The sequence below is a fragment of the Canis lupus genome (assembly GCF_048164855.1).
Source record: "Canis lupus baileyi chromosome 27 unlocalized genomic scaffold, mCanLup2.hap1 SUPER_27_unloc_3, whole genome shotgun sequence".
NCBI lineage: Eukaryota > Metazoa > Chordata > Mammalia > Carnivora > Canidae > Canis > Canis lupus.
In genome coordinates this window covers 55702-75679 of record NW_027326444.1, presented here as the reverse complement: position 1 = coordinate 75679, position 19978 = coordinate 55702, and the positions used below count along the sequence as shown (strand labels likewise).

The window sequence follows — 19978 nt, the reverse complement described above, 5'->3', positions numbered from 1 at the left end:
CTATGCTATTACTGAAAACAGCCAGGACATACGGAAAAAGGTTGTTATAAACTTAAGTGCACCGGCTCTCTAGCCAGCTTCTCCAATATCCTCCTAATTCCTAACCACAGGGCTCTCCCCAGTGCTCTCTCTTAGTTGGCTCAGAGAAACAATGCTCCAAATTGGCAATAAATCTCTGTCATTATTGACGCTGGAGCTACACTCTTGGCATTCGACCCACTGCTGGAAAGCAGCCCCTGCCTCAGAGCACTAAAGCAGTTCAAATAGTGGGGGGCTCTAATAAACCTTGAAAGGTTCCTGTCTCAAAACCTATCCCCTTTGCTTAGGTCCTTTGAGAGTTGACCACCCATTTCTCCTTAGTTCCTTAGCTCCTAATCATTTTGGGGGCCAAGAAATACCAAAAGGGAGAAATGATTCTACAATTTGACAATGGTAATCAAAAAAGCCAGCCAAGGGGTGCGTGGGTGGCTCAGTCAGTTGAGCATCTGACTCTTGATTTCCACTCAGGGTCGTGAGGTCGAGCCCCACATAGGGTTCCACACTGGGCACGGAGCCTGCTTAAGATTCTCTTTCCTGGGGCACCTGGGTGGAGTTGGTTGGACATCTGACTCTTGATTTAGGATCAGGTCATGATCTTGGGGTCATGGGATCCAGCCCTGTGTTGGGCTCAGTGCTTAGCAGGGAGCCTGCTTGGGATTCTCTCTCTCCCTCTCCCTCTGCCCCTCCCCGTGCCCTGCATGAATACTTTCTCTCTCAAAAGAAAGAAAGAAAGAAAAGAAAAGCAACAGTCAAACCTCTGTCATGGTCCAAAGAGATGTTCTCCCAAATGATAAATCTGGAAAAATTGATATCCAACAATTGGCCCCCAAAAAGGAAAAAACAATATTGAATACCTAATAGTTCTTCATTTAATAAAAAGTGAGAACTCTGGGGCAGCCCGTGGCTCAGCGGTTTAGCACTGCCTTCACCCCAGGGCCTGATCCTGGAGACCCAGGATCAAGTCCCATGTCAGGCTCCCTGCATGGAGCCTGCTTCTCCCTCTGCCTGTGTCTCTGCCTCTCTCTCTCTCTCTCTCTCTCTCTCTCTCATGAATAAATAAATAAAATCTTTTTTTTTTTAAGTGAGAACTCTGATTTGGATGAAATAACAATCTGGCCTGATCAGAAATGCTTAATTTCTCACTACCTACCACTGTACATACATTAAACCATTGGTGTAGTGACAAAATTATGGCATTCATGAACCAATACTGGTCGGGAAATACTAATAAGGCTGCAAAGAATGCCTACTTCACTTGTCCAACTGTCACTTGTCCAACTGTTCAAAGTACAGTCCGGAGAACCCTGTTTAAATTGCTCCCAGATGGGGATCCCTGGGTGGTTCAGTGGTTTAGCACCTGTCTTCCGCCCAGGGCATGATCCTGGAGTCTCAGGATTGAGTCCCACATCAGGCTCCCTGCATGGAGCCTGCTTCTCCCTCTGCCTGTGTCTCTGCCTCTCTCTCTGTGTCTCTCATGAATAAATAAATAAAATCTTTAAAAATAAATAAATAACTAAATAAATAAATAAATAAATACATAAATAAAAATAAATTGCTCCCAGACACTTCAAACTATCCACTGAACCATTTGAGACTTGGCAAATGGATTACATACAGCTTGTGCAATCACATGGATATGAACATGTTTTAGTTATGGTTTGTATGAATTCTCACTGGACCATAGCTTTTCCTTGTAGACAGCCCACTGGTGCTTTTGCAGGTAAAATTCTGTTGGAAAAGATTATTTCTATAGGGGGAATCCCTATAGAAATTCATGGTGATCAGGGAACCCATTTTACCGATCAGGTGCTTCAAAAAGTGTGTTTGGCCATTTTACAACATTTCCATGATGCATGTCATCCTCAATCTTAGTTAGTTGAATACAATAATGGCACTATTAAGACATGACTGGCAAAATTTGTAGAGACCCCACAAATACATGGCTTAAAGCATTGCTATTGGTCCCCCTTTGGAACTCATAGACTCTCACCCTTTGAGATAGTCACAAGACATTAGATGCACTTGATCCCTGTCCCCTTTGGCACACAATTGATAAAAAGAGAGAGATTTCAATATTTCAATATTGTAGTTGCTTCTATTAAAAATAACCATGCTTCAATAGAGCAATCTTTTCACTGTGCACTCCCAGGAGATGAAGATCTTAAGCATCATGCCTTGCAACCTGGAGACTTTGTCTGTTGGAAAAGACACCTCCAGAAAGACTCTTCAACCTTCCTGGAAAGGTTCTTGTCAGGTACTGCTAACCAACGCTTGTGCCACGAAACTCCAGAGAACAGAATCTAGGATTCACACAACATGTGTAAAGAAAGCATCAAACCCTCACTGGACCTGCATAGCATCTGGTGACCTGGAATTGAAGAGGACATCTGATGAGACCACTTTGCTGAGATGTCCAGACCAGATGTGTTAGAAGATTCAAGATTCACAGAAGTTTCTCTTTTTCTTTTTTTTTTTTTAATTTTTACATATTTATGATAGTCACACAGAGAGAGAGAGAGAGAGAGAGAGAGAGAGAGAGAGGGAGAGAGAGAGAGAGGCAGAGACACAGGCAGAGGGAGAAGCAGGCTCCATGCACCGGGAGCCCGACGTGGGATTCGATCCCGGGTCTCCAGGATCACGCCCCGGGCCAAAGGCAGGCGCTAAACCGCTGCGCCACCCAGGGATCCCACAATACTGTTTTAAAGTGTCTTTGAAGTTTCCTTGTTTTGCAAAAAAATTCATCAGCTATTGCTTCACAATTATGCCTCACCACATCATCTCAAATGCACTTGGGTAATTCCAAGTAAGCGTGCTCTGGCAGTATTCATTATTCTGCTTTCATGGTTGCTTTAAGCGGGGACTTCCAGGAGGCATATTGACTCCGAGTTTGCCTCTACAAGTGGAACTCTTCTCCTCTAAGTCGGAATAAGTGCCAATAAATATTTTCAGTTGGCTGCTTTCAGACCTAGGGCTCCGAGCTCTGAAACATTAGGATCATCATGCAATTTGGAATTGTCCTGTGACTTTTGATTCTGTACTTGTTGGCTGTCAAACCTTTGTAAAAACGATGTACCCAAGGAGGAAATGACCTCCAGTGCTTATGATCTTGACGAGTATGGCCTATCGATGGGAGGTGCCTGAGAGTTCTCCTGCTCCCCCCGTCCCTGTTATTCGAACATGATCTCAGTAGGTTTCCAGTTGGTACAATTTCTCTCCACTCTGACACATGACACCCTGGAAAGGTCCTTCCTGGCAACGAGGGACAAAAGGCCACTGAATTTAAGAAAACCTGACTCTTGATCAGGAATGCTTTCAGAGAAAGATCTTGATCAAAAAAGAAGGAAATGTGAAAATTAACATAGGAAAAACCTCACGGAGATGGAGTCTGGAAGCCAGAAGAGGGAAGCTCTCCTGCCAAACCACCAGACTCCAGAGTTGTCAATTACAGACTTGCCCCAAAGAAGAATCCCCAATAAAAAAGAATCTGTAATTACAGACCCACAGGAAAAAGACATACATTGCATTTCCTACGAAAAAAAAAAAAAAAAAATCGACCACCCCAGCAACTCGGGCAGTGAAAATGGCCATCACCCTGAACTCTTGCCTTTCTCCAATGGACTTTCATTTAAAACAATCCCTCCCAACTTTTTCTTTCTTTTCCATTAAATAATGTTCCTCTATTTTGTTTGCTAGACTAGCCTATGATTTTTGCCATAGCTTACTTGTCCCAAATTGCAATTCTCTGCTACACGTAATGCCATTTTTGCTGGTAAAATAACTGTCACTGCCTTATTTTTAAGGTCAGCAAATTAGGGATCCCTGGGTGGCGCAGCGGTTTGGCGCCTGCCTTTGGCCCAGGGCGCGATCCTGGAGACCCGGGATCGAATCCCACGTCGGGCTCCCGGTGCATGGAGCCTGCTTCTCCCTCTGCCTGTGTCTCTGCGCCTCTCTCTCTCTCTCTCTCTGTGACTATCATAAATAAATAAAAATTTAAAAAAAAAAAAAAAAAAAAAAAGGTCAGCAAATTAAAGTGGCAAAAACAGGTTTTATCCAAGAACTATTGCAACAGAGAGGAACGCTTTCAGGTATAGAGCCAGGCTCCATTCAAGTACAGCATGGGCAAGCGGGCAGGGGGAGGGGCAGTGAACGGAAGGTTTCTAAGAAAGGATATCATGGGTAAGGGGTTCCTGGCTAACCTGACCTAACAGGATTCTTCGCTGAAGACAGGCCAGGATGATCAGACCTCACCTGGGGGATGGTGGAGGATGGGGAACCCAATCAATATCAAAGGTGAGGGATTCTGGTAAAACTGACTTCAGAGAGTTCTTGCTTTAAAAAACAGATTTTAGATGGGGTGCCTGGGTGACTCAGTTACACGTCTGACTTTTAATTTCAGCTCAGGTCATGGTCTCGGGGTCGTGGGATCGAGCCCCGTGTTGGGCTCCATACTAGATGTGGTGCCTACTTAAAAAAACAATAATGAGGGCAGCCTGGGTGGCTCAGCGCTTTAGCGCCGCCTGCAGCCCAGGGTGTGATCCTGGAGACCCGGGATCGAGTCCCACGTCAGGTTCCCTGCATGGAGTCTGCTTCTCCCTCTGCCTGTGTCTCTGCCTCTCTCTCTCTGTGTCTCTCATGAATAAATATATAAAATCTTTTTTAAAAATGAGAACAGATTTTTAGAAGGAAGTGAACAGATGGGCCTAGGAGAAGGTCCAGGAGCCTGACTACAGTTTGGTCAAGGAAAGAATCTTTGTCAACACACACACACACACACACACACACACACATGCACACACACACACACCCTTGATATCCTGTAACTTAGATATCAAAAGAGAAGTTTACTCACTCTTTACACAACTAGTGTTAGATTGTAGGGACACGGTATGGCATCTGTTTTAAATGCATGCAGGGGCACCTGGCTGGCTCTGTTGGACAAGCATGAGACTCTTGATCTTTGGATGGTGAGTTTGAGCCCTATGTTGGGTGTAGAGATTATTTAAAATCTTAACAGTAGGGAGAGCTGGGTGGCTCCGTGGGTTAAGTATCAGACTCGATTTCAGCTCAGATCATGATCTCAGGGTTGTGGGAGCAAGCCTGGTGTTGGGCTCCATGTTCAGCATAGAGCCTGGTTGAGATCCTCTCTCCCCCTCTCCCTCTGCCCCTCTCCCCACCCCATCCCCCTCTTTCTTGCACGCACATGTGCCCATGCTCTCTCTAAAAAAAATAACTAAATAAATACAAGCTTAAAAGTAAATAAGTAAATAAATGCATGTATATTCACATAGAAATACTGGGAACTACTAACTCCTTTCTACACCTGTTCACCTGGCTGGAGCTGGTGTTTATTGCTTCCACTGCCCATTCTGTGTTCCCTTTGCCCTCAGGGAGCCCCGCAGCTGGTCAGGATTACCCAAATCTCCATCCCTGAGGATATAGGACATGACCACTTCTGACTGAAGGATTCAGGAGGAGCTGGCGTGAACTGTCATCACAGGATGAAAGTGCCCTGAAGCCTTAAGAGTTCCAGTCACAGTCCTCCTGACTCATACCAATACCAATAGGCTCATCGCCCAGGCCTTTGTTCACTGGCATGAGATGCCCACAGTGGTCAAGGAGGCTGACTCTCACCGTGTCCTTGGAAGAAGCATACTTCTCTTGGGAAGAAAACCTCTAAACTAGCAGAGCCTGGAGTTGTGTGGATGGGAAACACATTTTTGCTGCTGGTGTCCCAGCCTGTGAATGCTGGCTAGGGGGAGAAGTGGCACCACTTACTCTGTTGCATTTTTCTGTTTCTGGCATCATTGTACTGTATTCCAAGAACATAATTTCTACTTTAACCCTTTGTCTTCTGCTGAGACTTTCATTATAGCTCGGCATGTGTGCCCCTGCTGTGCCATGTGTCCTTGGAAAGAAGGTGTGCTCTGCACTTGGCACACTCTGCCCCATGGATGGCTATGAGGTTAGCTGTCCTAGCTTTTTTCATTCACAGCCCTCTTGTTCTGTTAGATGCTAGCAGAGACGTGTAAAAATCTGGTATCACCCATGCATCTAGTGGGAGTCCCCAGGCTTGGCTTCCAGTGACCCCCACAGCTGGAGGTGGGCTTCCCCAGGCAGGTCTGGCTTCAGACCAGTGGCATGGCTGAAGCCCAGGAGGAGATGCTGGATCTGCTGTAGAGAGGCCGAGGGGAGGCAGCTCCTGGGCATCCCATAGGCTGCTGAGCACTAGGCAGGGGGACGGGGTCCTGCTCCAGGTTGCTCTAGGCACAGGCTCATGGTGTCCCCTGGTGGCCTCTTGCTTCATGTCAGATATTTAGCCTCGAATGCACTGAGGTGTCAGACAAGGAGATCCGTCAGCCCCCAAGGATTGGCGGGTCTCCTTTTCTATCCCCTGCTCCAGTTACTATGGGTAAATAGGCTCCTGCGGCATTCTCTGCATCACTTCCTGAGAATACAAAACACCAAGGTCTCCTGTTACAATCTTGAAACTGACCCCAGGCTCTTCTCCACTTCACTTTGCAATGAGCCAGCTTTTCTTCAAAATCCCTGCTGGGCCCTGGCTCCATCACACTGGGAAGAAACCGAGGACAAGGTGAGCTTCTGTCACTGCGAGGATCTGAGAGGCCTGGCTAGCCTGGGCAGGAGCTAGGCTGTGAAGGGCAAGGGCTCAGGCACAACCGTAGTTGGGGTTGCTTCAGGTGCTTGCAAAGTTATTTTTAGGATATATGTAAATTTGCCGGGTCTTAATGATGTGGGAAACAAAGGCAGAAGAAAAATTATTAAATTTCCTTACTACCTTCAGCCCACTGACAAGTCCTTGAAACAGGCAGAGTGACCTTCCTCTACCGACTCAACTGCCTCGATGTCAATACTTTGCTAAGGGCAAAAGGCAACCTTAGCCCGACCTCCAGGATCCTGTAAGTCTACTTTACCATATAAAAATTCCTTTAGAAACTTCCTTGAGGGATCCCTGGATGGCGCAGCGGTTTGGCGCCTGCCTTTGGCCCAGGGCGCGATCCTGGAGACCCGGGATCGAGTCCCACGTCGGGCTCCCGGTGCATGGGGCCTGCTTCTCCCTCTGCCTGTGTCTCTGCCTCTCTCTCTGTGACTATCATAAATAAATAAATAAATACCTAAAAAAAAAAATTTAAAAAAAAAAAAAAAGAAACTTCCTTGATCTCTGAGCCACCCTCCCCACCGCCCCAAGACACTTGTTAGCAATCATCCCCCAAGCATATGGCCCATTGAAGGGTCTCATGACTGTTTTACCAGACAGTAATAAATGACCTTTTCCCAACAATAGCTAGCCTCCTCAAGGTCCTGGGAACCTTGCTTCCGAAATCTCTTAAAGACTCATGCTCTCCCTAACCCCCTCCCAGCTTGAGAGTGTATAATGGGCCACCCCTCATGACCCCAGTGCAGCTCTTCCTGCCCATGGGTCCTGTCCATGTGCTTTAATAAAATCATCTTTTTGCACCAAAGACATTTCAAGAATTCTTTCTTGGTCATCAGCTTCGAACCCTAATGTCTTTTCCTACATCAAGATGATGTGAAAGTGTCAGTCAGACATAGAGGACCACAGTCACCCTATTTTGAAACTGCTCTATCTTTTCATTCTCCACTAATCAAAGTGTTGACCCTCACCCTGAACTTGGCTTTCTTCCCTGGTTCAGCTGCACCTGAAACCTAGAATACAGCCCAGGGCTGGGAAGAGCATGGTGGGGGAACATGCCCTTCTCAGGATAGCTAACCATGGAGAAAGATGCCCCATCTTCAGCCCATGTTCTTTCTGTGGGTGGGAGACAGCTATCCCCTGAGAGCCACCCTCCCTCTCTTCCCACCAGAGGAAGCACAGGGGTTGAGTGTGGCTAGAGCATGGAGGGCTGGATGAGGAGGGCACGGTCACATCAGGAAGGGCCTACAGGCTGGCCTCAACACAGGTTTACATAGAAACAAATGGGGGGTTGAGGAAGGGAGTGACCCCAGCAGACTGAGAGAATGATCACTCTGGCTGCTGAGGGAGAAAGGCTAGAGGAGAAGTCATGCTAGTCATGGAAGGCCAGGGAGGGGGCAGTGCAGTGGGCCACCAGTGGATGGTGGCAGCCCTGGGTAGCAGTCAAGTGACAGGAGGAAGCGGCATCGAGAGATATTAAGGGCTGGACTTTTGGAGTAGGGATTAATGAATGAGAAGGCCAAGGAGGACGTGGTGTCTTACTCCTGGCTTGAAATCAGCAAGTCTGGAGAAAAGAACAGGTGAGAGAGGGCTGAAAGACATCCTTGATATGCAGAACGGGCAGGAATAAGTGTCTTGTTCACAGAGCACATGCTGCAGTCTGCAGCCCACTGTGGGACATAGTGGCAGGTCCCTCCCCTCCAGGGCTCAGTCAGGTAAAAAGGAAGATGGGCAGAGAGGGAGGCCCCTATGGGGAACTCCAGAAAAGTCATCATAAGAAAGGAGAGGACTTGGGCTTTATTTGTAAGACCCAAATAAATCCCCACCAGCCTCCAGGAGGCAACTGTGCCCCCTTCCACTCCCACTAAGAGCCCAGGACAGCTCTTCACTTTTGAGCATGCCTGTGATCCTGGGAGAGGACCCATCCAGAACCATGCTAAGTGTCACTTCCTCTTTCAAAAGATGAGGCAATGTGAGAGTTACAAAAGGAGCAATTATTACTTGGCTGCTTCTGATTCCCTCTCTCGCTGCAGGGGTTCCAGGACCTGGAACATCTAAGTGAGGTCCAGAGGGCAGAAACCATGGTGCTTCTGATTATCTCTAGGGAGAAGAAGAGTTAGCCTGGCTAAGAGTGGTGGCAAAAGGAAGCAAGGATTAAAAGACACTTCACTTGGGGAGCTCTCACGAGAGCCTTTTTGCATGTTTGCAGGTTGCCACCAGAAGGCGCTCTGGACCTCAGAAGGCAGACACCCAACAGGGAGGAGGCCAGGCACTGGGAGGGTCTTCAGCATGAGCGCCCCAGCATTCTAAGTGCTGTCCAAGTGTATGGCCTGTGGCACAGGAGAGATGGTCCATGTCATGACACCCCACTTCCACACTCACCAGGCAACTTTCTGATGCCATGTCCTGGGTTATTAGATACTGATGATGGGATGCTCCCACAAAGGGTTCTCATTCCCCACCCCCAGGAAATGTGTGCATTGGCATTCTGGCAAATATATATATCTACTTTGTATAATGTTGGTAGATGTCCATTTGTTCCCAAGGGGGGAGCAACTCTGAGTAGACTGAGTACCTGGTTTTCACTTTGGCTTACAGTGACTAAACCACCTACCACCTCTGTAAAGTCCTGGCAACAAGCGCCTAAGGCTGCAGCATAACACCCGCAGTTGCCCACATCTGCTGGGAGATCTGACACTAAAGCACCTCACTTTCACTAAGTCATGGCCTCCATTTCCCACCTGCAACAGGAGTGGCCAGAGTGACTGATCATACTCTTGAGCCTTTGCAATTGTGACAGTGCTTCCCCCACTCGCCCCTGCCACAGGAGAGGGGGGAAAGGGAAGGCTGACAAGGGGACCCACCTGGGACAGACAGGTCATGGGGATGGGGGTTATGAGATCGAGGCTCCCACTTCTCATTCAAATTACCAAAAAGGTTCACTCAGGGAGTGTGGGACTGATCTGTGATGTCTAATTCTTTGCTATATCTGGCAGTGTTTTCTAAAAAGTAAAGCACGATGTACTCTTCCAAGTTACATTGAAAGAACTTTGGGAATAAGAACAGAAAATTAAAGAAACATTTCAAAACACTAATAGTGTAATAATCCTCTATACCCCCAGTTTGCCATGTTTGTATTTCTAACTCTTCTGAGCTCCACAGGGGTGTGAGGTGGCATCATTCCTCCATGTTACAGCCAAGAACACTGAGCCAGGGGCTGACTTTAAGACTGGGCTCAGGACAGAGCCTGGCACTGACAAAGGGAGGAGTAGATGTGCCCAACAGCAGACCCTAAGCCTACCCAGAAATAATACTTCACATGTGGCTGATAACTCACAGAGATTGGGGCTTAAATGAGCATAGCCTTTTTGGGTTAAATGAGTTAATCTATGTTAAAATATAAATATGAAGATAAATTATGCCTTACTCTAAACAATCATATGAGAGTTTCTTATGTATAAAAAGAAAAAATTACAGAAAGAATCAGAATAAAATCTGACACTTTGCTGTTTATACAATATACAGCAAAATATATGCACAAATTTTGAAAAGGAAATGCAGAGCTAAATCAACTTGCATGCAAATGCAAATTGAAAAAAGCAAGGGGCTTCAATTATGGCATCTGGAAAAGAAAAACTTAAGCTAGAAGCATTAAAAGAGGCAAAGAGGGCACTAAAGGCACGATTTTTCAATATATTACTATTAAATATATATGCTCCAAATATCATGGTACTTAGTGATACCCTATTTCTCAAAAAGGATTTGAAAACACTGCGGATCTAACATTGCAACAACGAACATAAAATAGAAACAAATTTAAGTGAAACAGAAATACAAAAAGTAAAAAACACAAAATCAGACCATGATTTGACCATGTCAATGACTGTTCTTAACTATTTTGGGGGTCACAGAGTCTTTCCAAACTGTGGTGAATGCTACAGGCCCCCCACCCTCTGGCCCCGAACAATTCATTCATATACATAACCACATAGCTTTGTTCAATCCCTCTATGCTGCTTCTAAAATAGATCTGCACACCCATGGGCACCTAGGCAGTCTGCAGCCCCCAGGTTAAGAACTGTAAACAACAGAAAAAGTATGAATTTGAATAAAAGTAATTTAAAAACAAGTTAACAAATAGAACTGATGGAGTACAAACACATTTGTGGAAAGTACACAAACGCTTTATAGAAATTGATCATATCTTCAGGCCCAGAGTAGTTCTATGGACACTTAGAAATGTTGACACCACAGTACAATAAGAAAGAACAGCAATGACCTATGCATTCATCACTTGGAAATAAAAAATAAAATAACAGCACTTGGGCCAAAAGGAAATTCCTAATATGGTATCAAAAATTTGCACATGTCAAACTGACAGAGTGCAGAAAAAGCTCTAAGAAAAAAAGTCGTAGACCGGAGTACCTGCATTTACTAGAAACGTTAAAAATATGATCAGCTACATCTAAATAATCTTGGAAATGTAAAATAGTAAGTAAAATTAAAAAAAAAAAAGAAAGAAAACAGACGGCATACATACACTTTGACAAAACCATTCGATTAGTAAACAAGACCAAGATTGGAGCTTTACAACACTCAACATCTGCCATAAGAAGGAAAATAATGTAAGACAACCAAACAAAAACAAATGACAACTAAATCCAAGGACAATTAAAATATTACCAGGCTGTTCTCTTGTAATATTACACTGTTCAAAAACCTAAATAAATTGAAGGATTTAAAAATACATAAAATGGTGGAGGAATGTGAACAGAAGGGACTAGGTTCTGCTCACACTTTGAGAAGTACCTGGTCCTACCATGGTTATGTAAGAATCCGTCAACCCTTAAGAAAAGGGATCTCAATCCCCATGTTACATAAACTATCAAGAGAAGGAGGGTGTGGGGTCAAGGAAGAGGAGAAAGTGCATATTCCAGAATGAAGAACAGCATAAAATAAGCTGAGAGAAGCTGGGAGAGGAGGGAGTGTCTGGGGAGGGTGGCATGAACTCTCTGTGGTCTGTTCAGAAGGAGCAAACCAGATTGGCTGAAATGGGGCCATATGGGCAGGCAAGCCCCTGAGGGTTGGTTTTAAGGAGAGTGGTGGCATGTGCAAAGAGATGCTTTAAGAAAATCAATTTGAAAAGAAAAAAAAAGAAAGAAAATCAATTTGGCTGGGGTGTGCAGAAAGCACATGGAGAGAGACATCAAAGGTAGGAAACTGATGACTGCCCGATAAGGACAGACATGGCCAAGGCAGGGCCGAATTGGGGGTGCCAAGGAGGTAGATCTTGGGCAGGGGGCTGCTGTCCACCCACGCTGAGCAGGGGCTCGCGATTCTCTCTGCATTCTTGGTAAGTGACTGAAGACTGTCAGTGCAGGCCACCTGCAGACAATACCCAGGGGCCAGCCAGGCAGGCCAGTCTAGCCAGTGGTACAGTAGGTTCTAGGAGACCCAGGGTGCTGGCTCAAGGTCTCACTCACACAACACAGACACGAGCTGGACAGGAGCAGCTGCTGTTCTTATACTGGGACTCCCACTGTGATCCCCCCAGGTAGAGACCTGGCCTCTTAAAATCTCCAGGCTGCCGAGCCCCACTTACTAAGTAACTTGTCCATTTTTACTCATCAAAACTATACATGACTGCCAAGCTGAGCTTCTGATTAGCTGAAATAGCCTGTATTACCAAGATGGAGTCGGGATTCCAGTTGTAAACTTTTGGAAAATTTCAAAATCGCTCAGACTGCCTCTGAGGAGCCTAAGGGAAGGCAGTACCATAGAAATCCTGGGGGCCACACGAAGGCCTGAGGACCTGAGACAAGCACTTCTCAACCAGCCAGACACGGCACTGCCTGAGCCCATTCTTAGGGGGTGGGAAATACGGGGACTGAGATAGAACGGCCACCTTCAAACTCTGCTCATGGCAAGCAGGCCTGACATCTGTAAGATGCTGGGGCTAAATGGATGCCTAGCATAGGGCTCACACCCTGGCTACATACTGGAATGTTCTAATCACCCGGGGAGCTTTAAATACACATCACCATCTGAGTCCCACCTCTGGGGATGCCGACTGAACCAGTCTAGGCGGGACACAGGCAATGGTACTTTCTGAACAATGTCTGGGAGAGGACAGAGAGAAGTATGGGGACGTGGGCTACTCAGACCACACAGCTGCTGGGGAGAGATTCAGGATGGCATGTGGAAAGAGTCCCTAGCTGGGACATGGCCCCACAGGGCATCCACAGCCCAGGGTGCAGGCTGGAGGGAGTAAAGGAAAGCCTAAGCCCTCATTCAACGAAAGGATGGGCTGCAAGCCCTGCCTCTGGGGAACCAGCAGGGATGCCTCTCTGGTCTTTAGGAAATATCTCTCTGGGTGGCACAAGGGTCCCTCTGGGTCTCTATCCTCAACTGCCAGTCGCCAAAGCACTTGCATGGGTGGTTTCATTCTGAACAAGAGTCTTGCACCCTCAGAGGTATGTGGCCAGGTCCCACTATCCCCATCTCACAGATAGGGAAACAGGAGCCTTGGAGCTTCCTCAAGATCACCAAGCAGGAGGGGCAGAACTGGGATTTGAACTGGGACCTATGACTGAATCACCCTGCTTCCTCTGTCCCCCCAGCACTGGAGGGCAGAGAGGGGGCCCTGCTGCTGACCAAGGCACACTGTGGTCTTAGGAGCCCTAAGACTTGTGGAGGGGTTATAACCGGAGGGCGCTAATGCCTTGGGCCAGGCTGAGTCAAAGCCAGTGTCAAATGTCCTGTGGCCTACAGGACCAAACTTCTACCATCCTGTGAAAGAGCCATCTGCCAGAAACTACCCTTACTCTAACCCAGAATAGGGATTAAGAGACCATGCCAGGGGCTCCCCACCCTGTTCCCCAACCCCAGAATGAATCCTTCCAGACCCTCCTTTTATTCTGTAACCTGTTTTGGTTGTCCCCACCAGTGCCAAGCCAGGTGAAAGATTCCATTTTCCTGTTAATGCATCTACTTTTGGACTCATTTTTCTTTAGCAGATTTGGACTTTTGAGCACAGGTCTATCTTCTAAAAGTGCCAGACTGCAGCTGATGTTAAAGAGTTCATCTGACATCTTTGTGTGTTTAACTCAACTTTCTCCCTTGGGTATTTATTCTTCTGGATTTTGACAAAGGTGAAGAAACAGCAAAATTCAATCTCACAGGCTTGGGAGTCAAATGTGAACAATTGAAGGCCAGCTCTCTTTGTGGGCACGCCTCTGTTTCAGTGGCCTCCCCATTATTCCACCCTCCCACCCACTCAGTAAACTCAGGTGTGGAGCACCTGGCCAGGTACGAGCGTGGGGGGCCAGGAGCACTGGGGTTGGCATGTTTCCATTCCGCCCTGGGATCAGGAAGGTGGGTGGGGTTTTACAGACAAGGCGATGGGGTGTGGGCTCCACCTGGGAAAGGGTTTGGAGCTTTGGTGTGAGCTCCTCCTTCTAGAGCTTCTCCCCGGCATGGATTTTCTGATGCCGAATAAGGTGTGAGCTTCCCCTGAAGGACTTGCCACATCTGTTACACTCATACGGCTTCTCTCTGGTGTGGGTTTTATAGTGCTCAATAAGGGCCGACCTGTGCCGGAAGGCTTTGCCACACTCGTTGCATGCATAGGGTTTCTTCCCAGTGTGGATCCTCTGGTGCTGAATCAGAGCAGAGCTGTGGCAAAAAGCCTTCCCGCACTGGCCACACTCATAGGGCTTCTCCCCAGTGTGGATGCGCTGGTGTTCAATGAGGGACGAGCTCTGGCTGAAGGCTTTCCCGCACTTGTGGCATTTGTAGGGTTTCTCACCAGTGTGGGTCTTACGATGTTCAATGAGGTTGGAGCTCTGACTGAAGGCCTTCCCACACTCTTCACATTTGTACGGTTTCTTCCCAGTGTGAATCCTCTGGTGCCGAATGAGGTGGGACCTGTGACAAAAGGCTTTCCCACAGAGATCACATTCGTGAGGTTTCTTCAGGGTGTGGATTTTCCGATGCTGGCTCAGGCCAGAACTCTGATTGAAGGATTTCCCACATTCCTTACACTGATAAGGCTTCTCTCCTGTATGAATTCTCTCGTGTTTTCTGAGACTTGAGCTCCGGCTGAAATCTTTCCCACATTCCCGACACTCATATGGTCTCTTCCCAGTGTGGGTTTTCTGGTGTTGTGTGAGGGCTGAACTCTGGCGAAAGGCTTTTCCGCATTCCCGGCATTCGTAGGGCTTCTCCCCAGTGTGGATTATCTGATGTCTGAGGAGGTGTGAGCTCTGGCTGAAGGCCTTCCCACACTCACAGCACTCATAGGGCTTCTCCCCAGTGTGAATTACCAGGTGCCTGAGAAGGTGTGAACTCTGGCTGAAAGCCTTCCCACATTCCCGACACGCGTAGGGTTTTGCTGGTGGTGCAGTTCTGTGAGGTTCTTTAGGTCCTGAGTGCGCCCTGCTCGCCTTCTCACAAGTATTGTGTTTACTGGGTTCTTCTCCACTGTGAATTATCTGGCACATACTAAGGTCTGATTTCTGGAAGAAGGTTTGGCTGAAGATCTCATCATCCTGGGGTCTGTTTACCAGGGGGGTACTTTGATGCTGAACAGGGCTTGAGCACAGACTGAAATTGCCCTCATACTCATCATGTTCCACACCTTGCTCCCCAAGAGGGATCTCCTTATAAATAACAGCCATTTGCTCTAAACCTCTTTCCTGAAGAAAAGGGTCTCCCAGGTCCTCCTCCGGGAAAAGTTCTTGCTGCATCTCTAACCCATCCTCAAATACAAAGGTCTCACCAAACTTAGCTGCTGGAGGAACCTCCATTGTGAATCTATAATCACCCCCAAAGACTGTATTTCTTGAAAGATGGTCTTCTTACGGACACATTTACTGTTCTTGCAATCTGAAAAAAAAACAAGAGACACTGTCAAGTCTGAAAATCAAGCACCTAGTGCAGGCCTCCTTCCTGTGCCAGAATCTATGTTGGACATAACAAAAAACGTATAAGATCCACGCTTGCCCTTGAGATGATCCCCACTGAGTTAAAGATAAGTTTGATATATCGGAAACAACTACAAAAAAGACAGACAGGTAGAATCAAGTGCCACACCGTGGTGTCTAGAATCTAAAGGCTGAAGGTGTTCAGAAAGGTGGACTAGAGCAGAAAGTGGAGCCACTGCGGAAAAGGGGCAAGATTCTCGCATGGAGGGTGGAGGATGCTGGGAATGGGCATTTTTGAGAAAGAAAGAATGCAAACTTCCCTCCTATATCAGTTAGCTGGACCGCCTCCAGCCAGGTGCCCAAGCCACAACCCTGCTTAGGGCTAGGGTGGCTCAGTCAGTTAAGTGTCTGCCTTCAGCTCAGGTCATGATCCCAGAGTCCTGGAATCAAGTCCCCCACCAGGCTCCCTGCTCAGTGGGGAGTCTGCTTCTCCCTCTCCCCCTCTTCCTGCTCTTTTTCTCTCTCTTACTCACTCTCTCTCAAATCTTGCTCACCCTCTCTCAAAATCTTCTTTAAAAGATCTTATTTATTTAGAGAGAGAGAGAGGAAGCATGAGCGGGGGTAGGGGGGCAGAGGGAGAAGGAGAAGCAGACTCCCTGCTGAGCAGGGAGCCCAACGTGGGGCTCGATCTCAGGACTCCGGAATCATGACGAGCCAAAGGCAGACGCTTAACTAACTGACCCACCCAGCTGTCCCTAAATAAAATCTTTAATTAAAAAAAAAAAAAAAAAAGAGGTCTCTTCCTCCCTGTCAGTCTCCAGCTCAGGCTTCAGTGTAACTCACCAGGATTAATTCAATATTCACCTCCCAAATGACCGACCACCAACTTCCCAGCTTCTACTACTGCTCCTTCTGGTCAGTTGTCTACATTGACACCAGTATCAAATACCCTAAAAACAGGCCTGATTCTATGTCTCAGTATCTTGTGCCAGCCCAAATCCTTCACAAAGCCCTTCCTTCACATTGGCCCCTCCAGCCCCATCTTCAGCCTCTCCTTCCATATACCCCTATCTGCTGCTTCCTCCTAACAGGTCCTGCTCCCTTCTCAGACTACCACTGGCTCATCTCCACAGACTCAGTCCTAATGTCCCCTTTTCTGTACCCTAAGACTGATGATCTCAGGCACACCCCCTCAGTGACCTGCAGAGCTCGGTGCACACGTCCATCACAGCACTTACCACCCCAGATGGCAAACATCAGCTGGCAGAACTCTTGCCACCACTGCCTGAGAGGCCCCTGAGGGTAAGTACTGTGCTCCTTCACTTTGGAATACCCCACCCCCAGCCCCCAGCACAACAGGACAATCTCCACATACATTTGTTGCATGAATACATGACTGAGGGGCACCTGGGTGGCTCAATGGTTGAGCATGTGCCTTTGGCTTTGCTCGTGATCCTTGGGTCCTGAGATAGAGTCTCGCATCAGGCTGCCCAGAGGGAGCCTGCTTCTCCCTCTGCCTGTGTCTCTGCCTCTCTCTCTATGCCTCTCATGAATAAAAATCTTTAGAAAAAAAACAGTAAAAAATATACTTGACTGAATGGAGGAAAAGCTATTTGTTTTTGTGTTAGAATGGATGGTCACACTTTTTTTTGGGGGGAGGGGGGCACAGAACTCTTTTTATCAGTTTTTAAATTTTTATTTATTTATTCATGAAAGACATACAGAAAGAGGCAGACACACAGGCAGATGGAGAAGCAGGCTCCATGCAGGGAGCCCAACATGGGACTTGATCCCAGGACTCCAGGATCATGCCCTAGGCCGCAGGCAGACGCTCAACCACTGAGCCACCCAGGGGTCCCCCAGAACTCTTTATTCAAATAAATCATCTTTTAAAAAATAAAAGACAAAAACAGAGCTGAATCCAGTTGACAGGGGTTGTTTTCATGGGGACAAGGACGGATCCTAGAACACCTCCCATCCCACTGTGGTGGTCTCTGAGGAAGCCCCCCAGGAACCTCCCATTCAGTAATTGCTGTGCAAGCTGAAAGGAAACCCCAGGTGCCATGATAATAATAACAGCTCGTGTTCATTGAGCATCTACTATGTCCTAGGCACTACTAGACCTTCTATAAACACATTCGCATTTAATCCTCACCACTCTATACAAAGGTACTATTGGCAGCACACTGAAGCATAGACAGTTAGGCTCAAAAAACACACTAAATTAATCAGCATAGTCCTGATGGAACTCATTCCGATTTGGAAATGATTTTTTAAATGAATTATCAGGTAGTAAAAAAAGGCCACGTGTGAAAAGAAGTACAGAACTGAAGTATTCTCAAAAATTCTTAGACCACTTAACTCCTGTTTCTCTCCTGTGCAGCAAGCACAACCTCCAGTCATTCGGGTTCTCTAGATTGATCTCATCAGGTCTAACAACCCACCAATTTCGCCCACGTTCTCCTCTGCCAGTCCACACCCTTCCCTGTCTAGCTTAGACTCTTACCGTGGCTCAAACTATAGACTCTGGCCAGCATCGCATTCCTTACCTCCTTGCCCTGCAGCAACCAGCTGCCAAGTACCAACGTTCTCTGTCAATTCCCTCTAAGACGTTAAATGTTGCCAGAGAAAAATCACAGGACTGTGTACTGCCCGGAGACAAAATTTAAAGTTTCCAATTTCAGCTGGGACTTCAGCATCTTCAGCTCTGGCATCCAGTGACCTCCTTATGGCCAATCCCTCTCTTCTCAGACCTCACTTGCCCACCCCTTTTGGCCGTGCTCACCAATAGCTCCCTTCTCAAAACCCTTCATTTCAGAAGTCACAAATTGGCAGCCTGGGGATCCTGCCACAGACACGTTTTGTTTGGCTTGAAAAGAGTTGGAACTTTTTCTTTTTGTTTGACTTAGCTGCCAACACTGGAAGCTCAGTAGGTTTCAGGCTTTCTCTTGAAAACCTGGAAGGTGTGACACGACAGGCCCACCCCTGCGTTAAACCCACCCTGCCTGTCTGAACACCTCGAGGTTTTGAACCCCCCCCACCTCCCTCCCACTCCCTGCTTTATTCCCTTCGTTTCTGAAACTTTTCCCCACAGTTTTCATGCTCTCTGATCCCCTTCTCTGGGTATCCGTGATCGCAACTCTTCCTCCACCCACCTGTTAAGTCGTGGTGTTTCTCCAAAGTTCCCTCCTTAGGGGTTTTCCATTCCCACTATGGGCCACCTACATGCTGAAGTCTCCACTCTGGGAAGTTGGCAATCCTGTATCTGTCCTCAACAATGTTTTAAGTGTTTTAGGACCGAAGATCCAAAGGTCTGGAGCCCCATCTTCCCATCTCTCTCGGGGCCTTCCCCGGCTCCTCCTGCACAGGTCACCTTGTGCTTCGGGGAGCCCCCGGGCCTGGGCACCCAGGACACCCTCGGTCCGCTCAGGGTTTCCTGGCTGGAGGCCCGCGAGGGGCCGCGGACACGCACGCGCCGCCCGAGCGCCGCAGCGGGCGCCCTCCACGCCTCCCACCGATGGGGCCGCCCACACCCGGGGCCACCGGGGGACAGGTGGTCACGAGGGCTGACGCCGAGCCACTCACCTGGGCCGGGGCGGGGCCGCTCACCTGGGCCGGGGCGGGGCCGCGGGCGGGCGGGGCGGGGCCGCACCTGAGCCGCTCCAACCCGCGGCCGACCCGGCCTCGCTCCGCGGCGGCTGCTGACGCGGAGCCCGCGGCGGCCCGAACGCCCGGAGCCCCGCCCCCCGCCCGCGGGCACTTCCGGGACCGCTCTAGGCCGCGCGGAGGTCCCCGCGTCTCGGTGGTCCTGCGGCGCCGGGAGTCCGCGCGGAGCGGCTGGTGCCGCGCGGCGGGAGCCGCTCCCCGGGCGGTCCCCTGGGCGTCCCTGGGCGTGGCGGAAACGGCTCGTCGGCCGTCGGCGGGGGTGCATAAGAGGCGACTGAGGCCGCGCGGGGCGGGCCGCCCAGCTCCCGCTGCGACCTCCTGGGGCAGGGCCGAGCCCGAGGCCCCCGCGGCGGCTGGGGTCTTCGGGGGAAGGGAAGGGGTTCCCCGAGCTGTGGAGCCCGTCACCCCGCGCAGGCCCAGGGGCCTGTGTGATCCCCCTCCTGGGTAGCCCTGGTCCTGCCTGCAGAGTCGGAGATGAGAAGGGGCCCAGGGAGGGCCCAGGAGACGGCTGGGAGTGTAGGCTGCACCCTGGAGACCCCCCAACTCCAGTGCGCGTGAGGGATGACCGCCAGACATGAGGTGTCTCTTGGGGACCCAGGAAGGAAGAGGAGTGTGTTCTTGAACATCCCCCCCAACCCCCAGTCGCTCAGCTCTGCTTCTGATAAGACTTGCCCCTC

At 48.6% G+C, this 19978-nt stretch overlaps 1 protein-coding gene across 2 annotated transcripts; it reads right to left on the bottom strand.

Annotated features, from left to right (window-relative positions):
- Positions 1 to 10578: 10578 nt before the first annotated feature.
- ZNF70 (zinc finger protein 70) lies at positions 10579 to 19277 on the bottom strand. 2 transcript variants are annotated; one of them, XM_072819153.1, is made up of 2 exons: positions 19221 to 19277; positions 10579 to 15597 (listed from the first exon to the last, which is right to left on the bottom strand). In XM_072819153.1, exon 2 carries the CDS (start codon positions 15516 to 15518, stop codon positions 14169 to 14171), a length of 1350 nt encoding a protein of 449 aa, XP_072675254.1. In that variant the 5' UTR covers positions 15519 to 15597; positions 19221 to 19277; the 3' UTR covers positions 10579 to 14168. The 2 variants fall into 2 exon arrangements, with proteins under 2 accessions (XP_072675254.1, XP_072675253.1); XM_072819152.1 differs by lacking the exon at positions 19221 to 19277 and adding an exon at positions 18791 to 19163.
- Between the last annotated feature and the right edge of the window lie 701 nt (positions 19278 to 19978).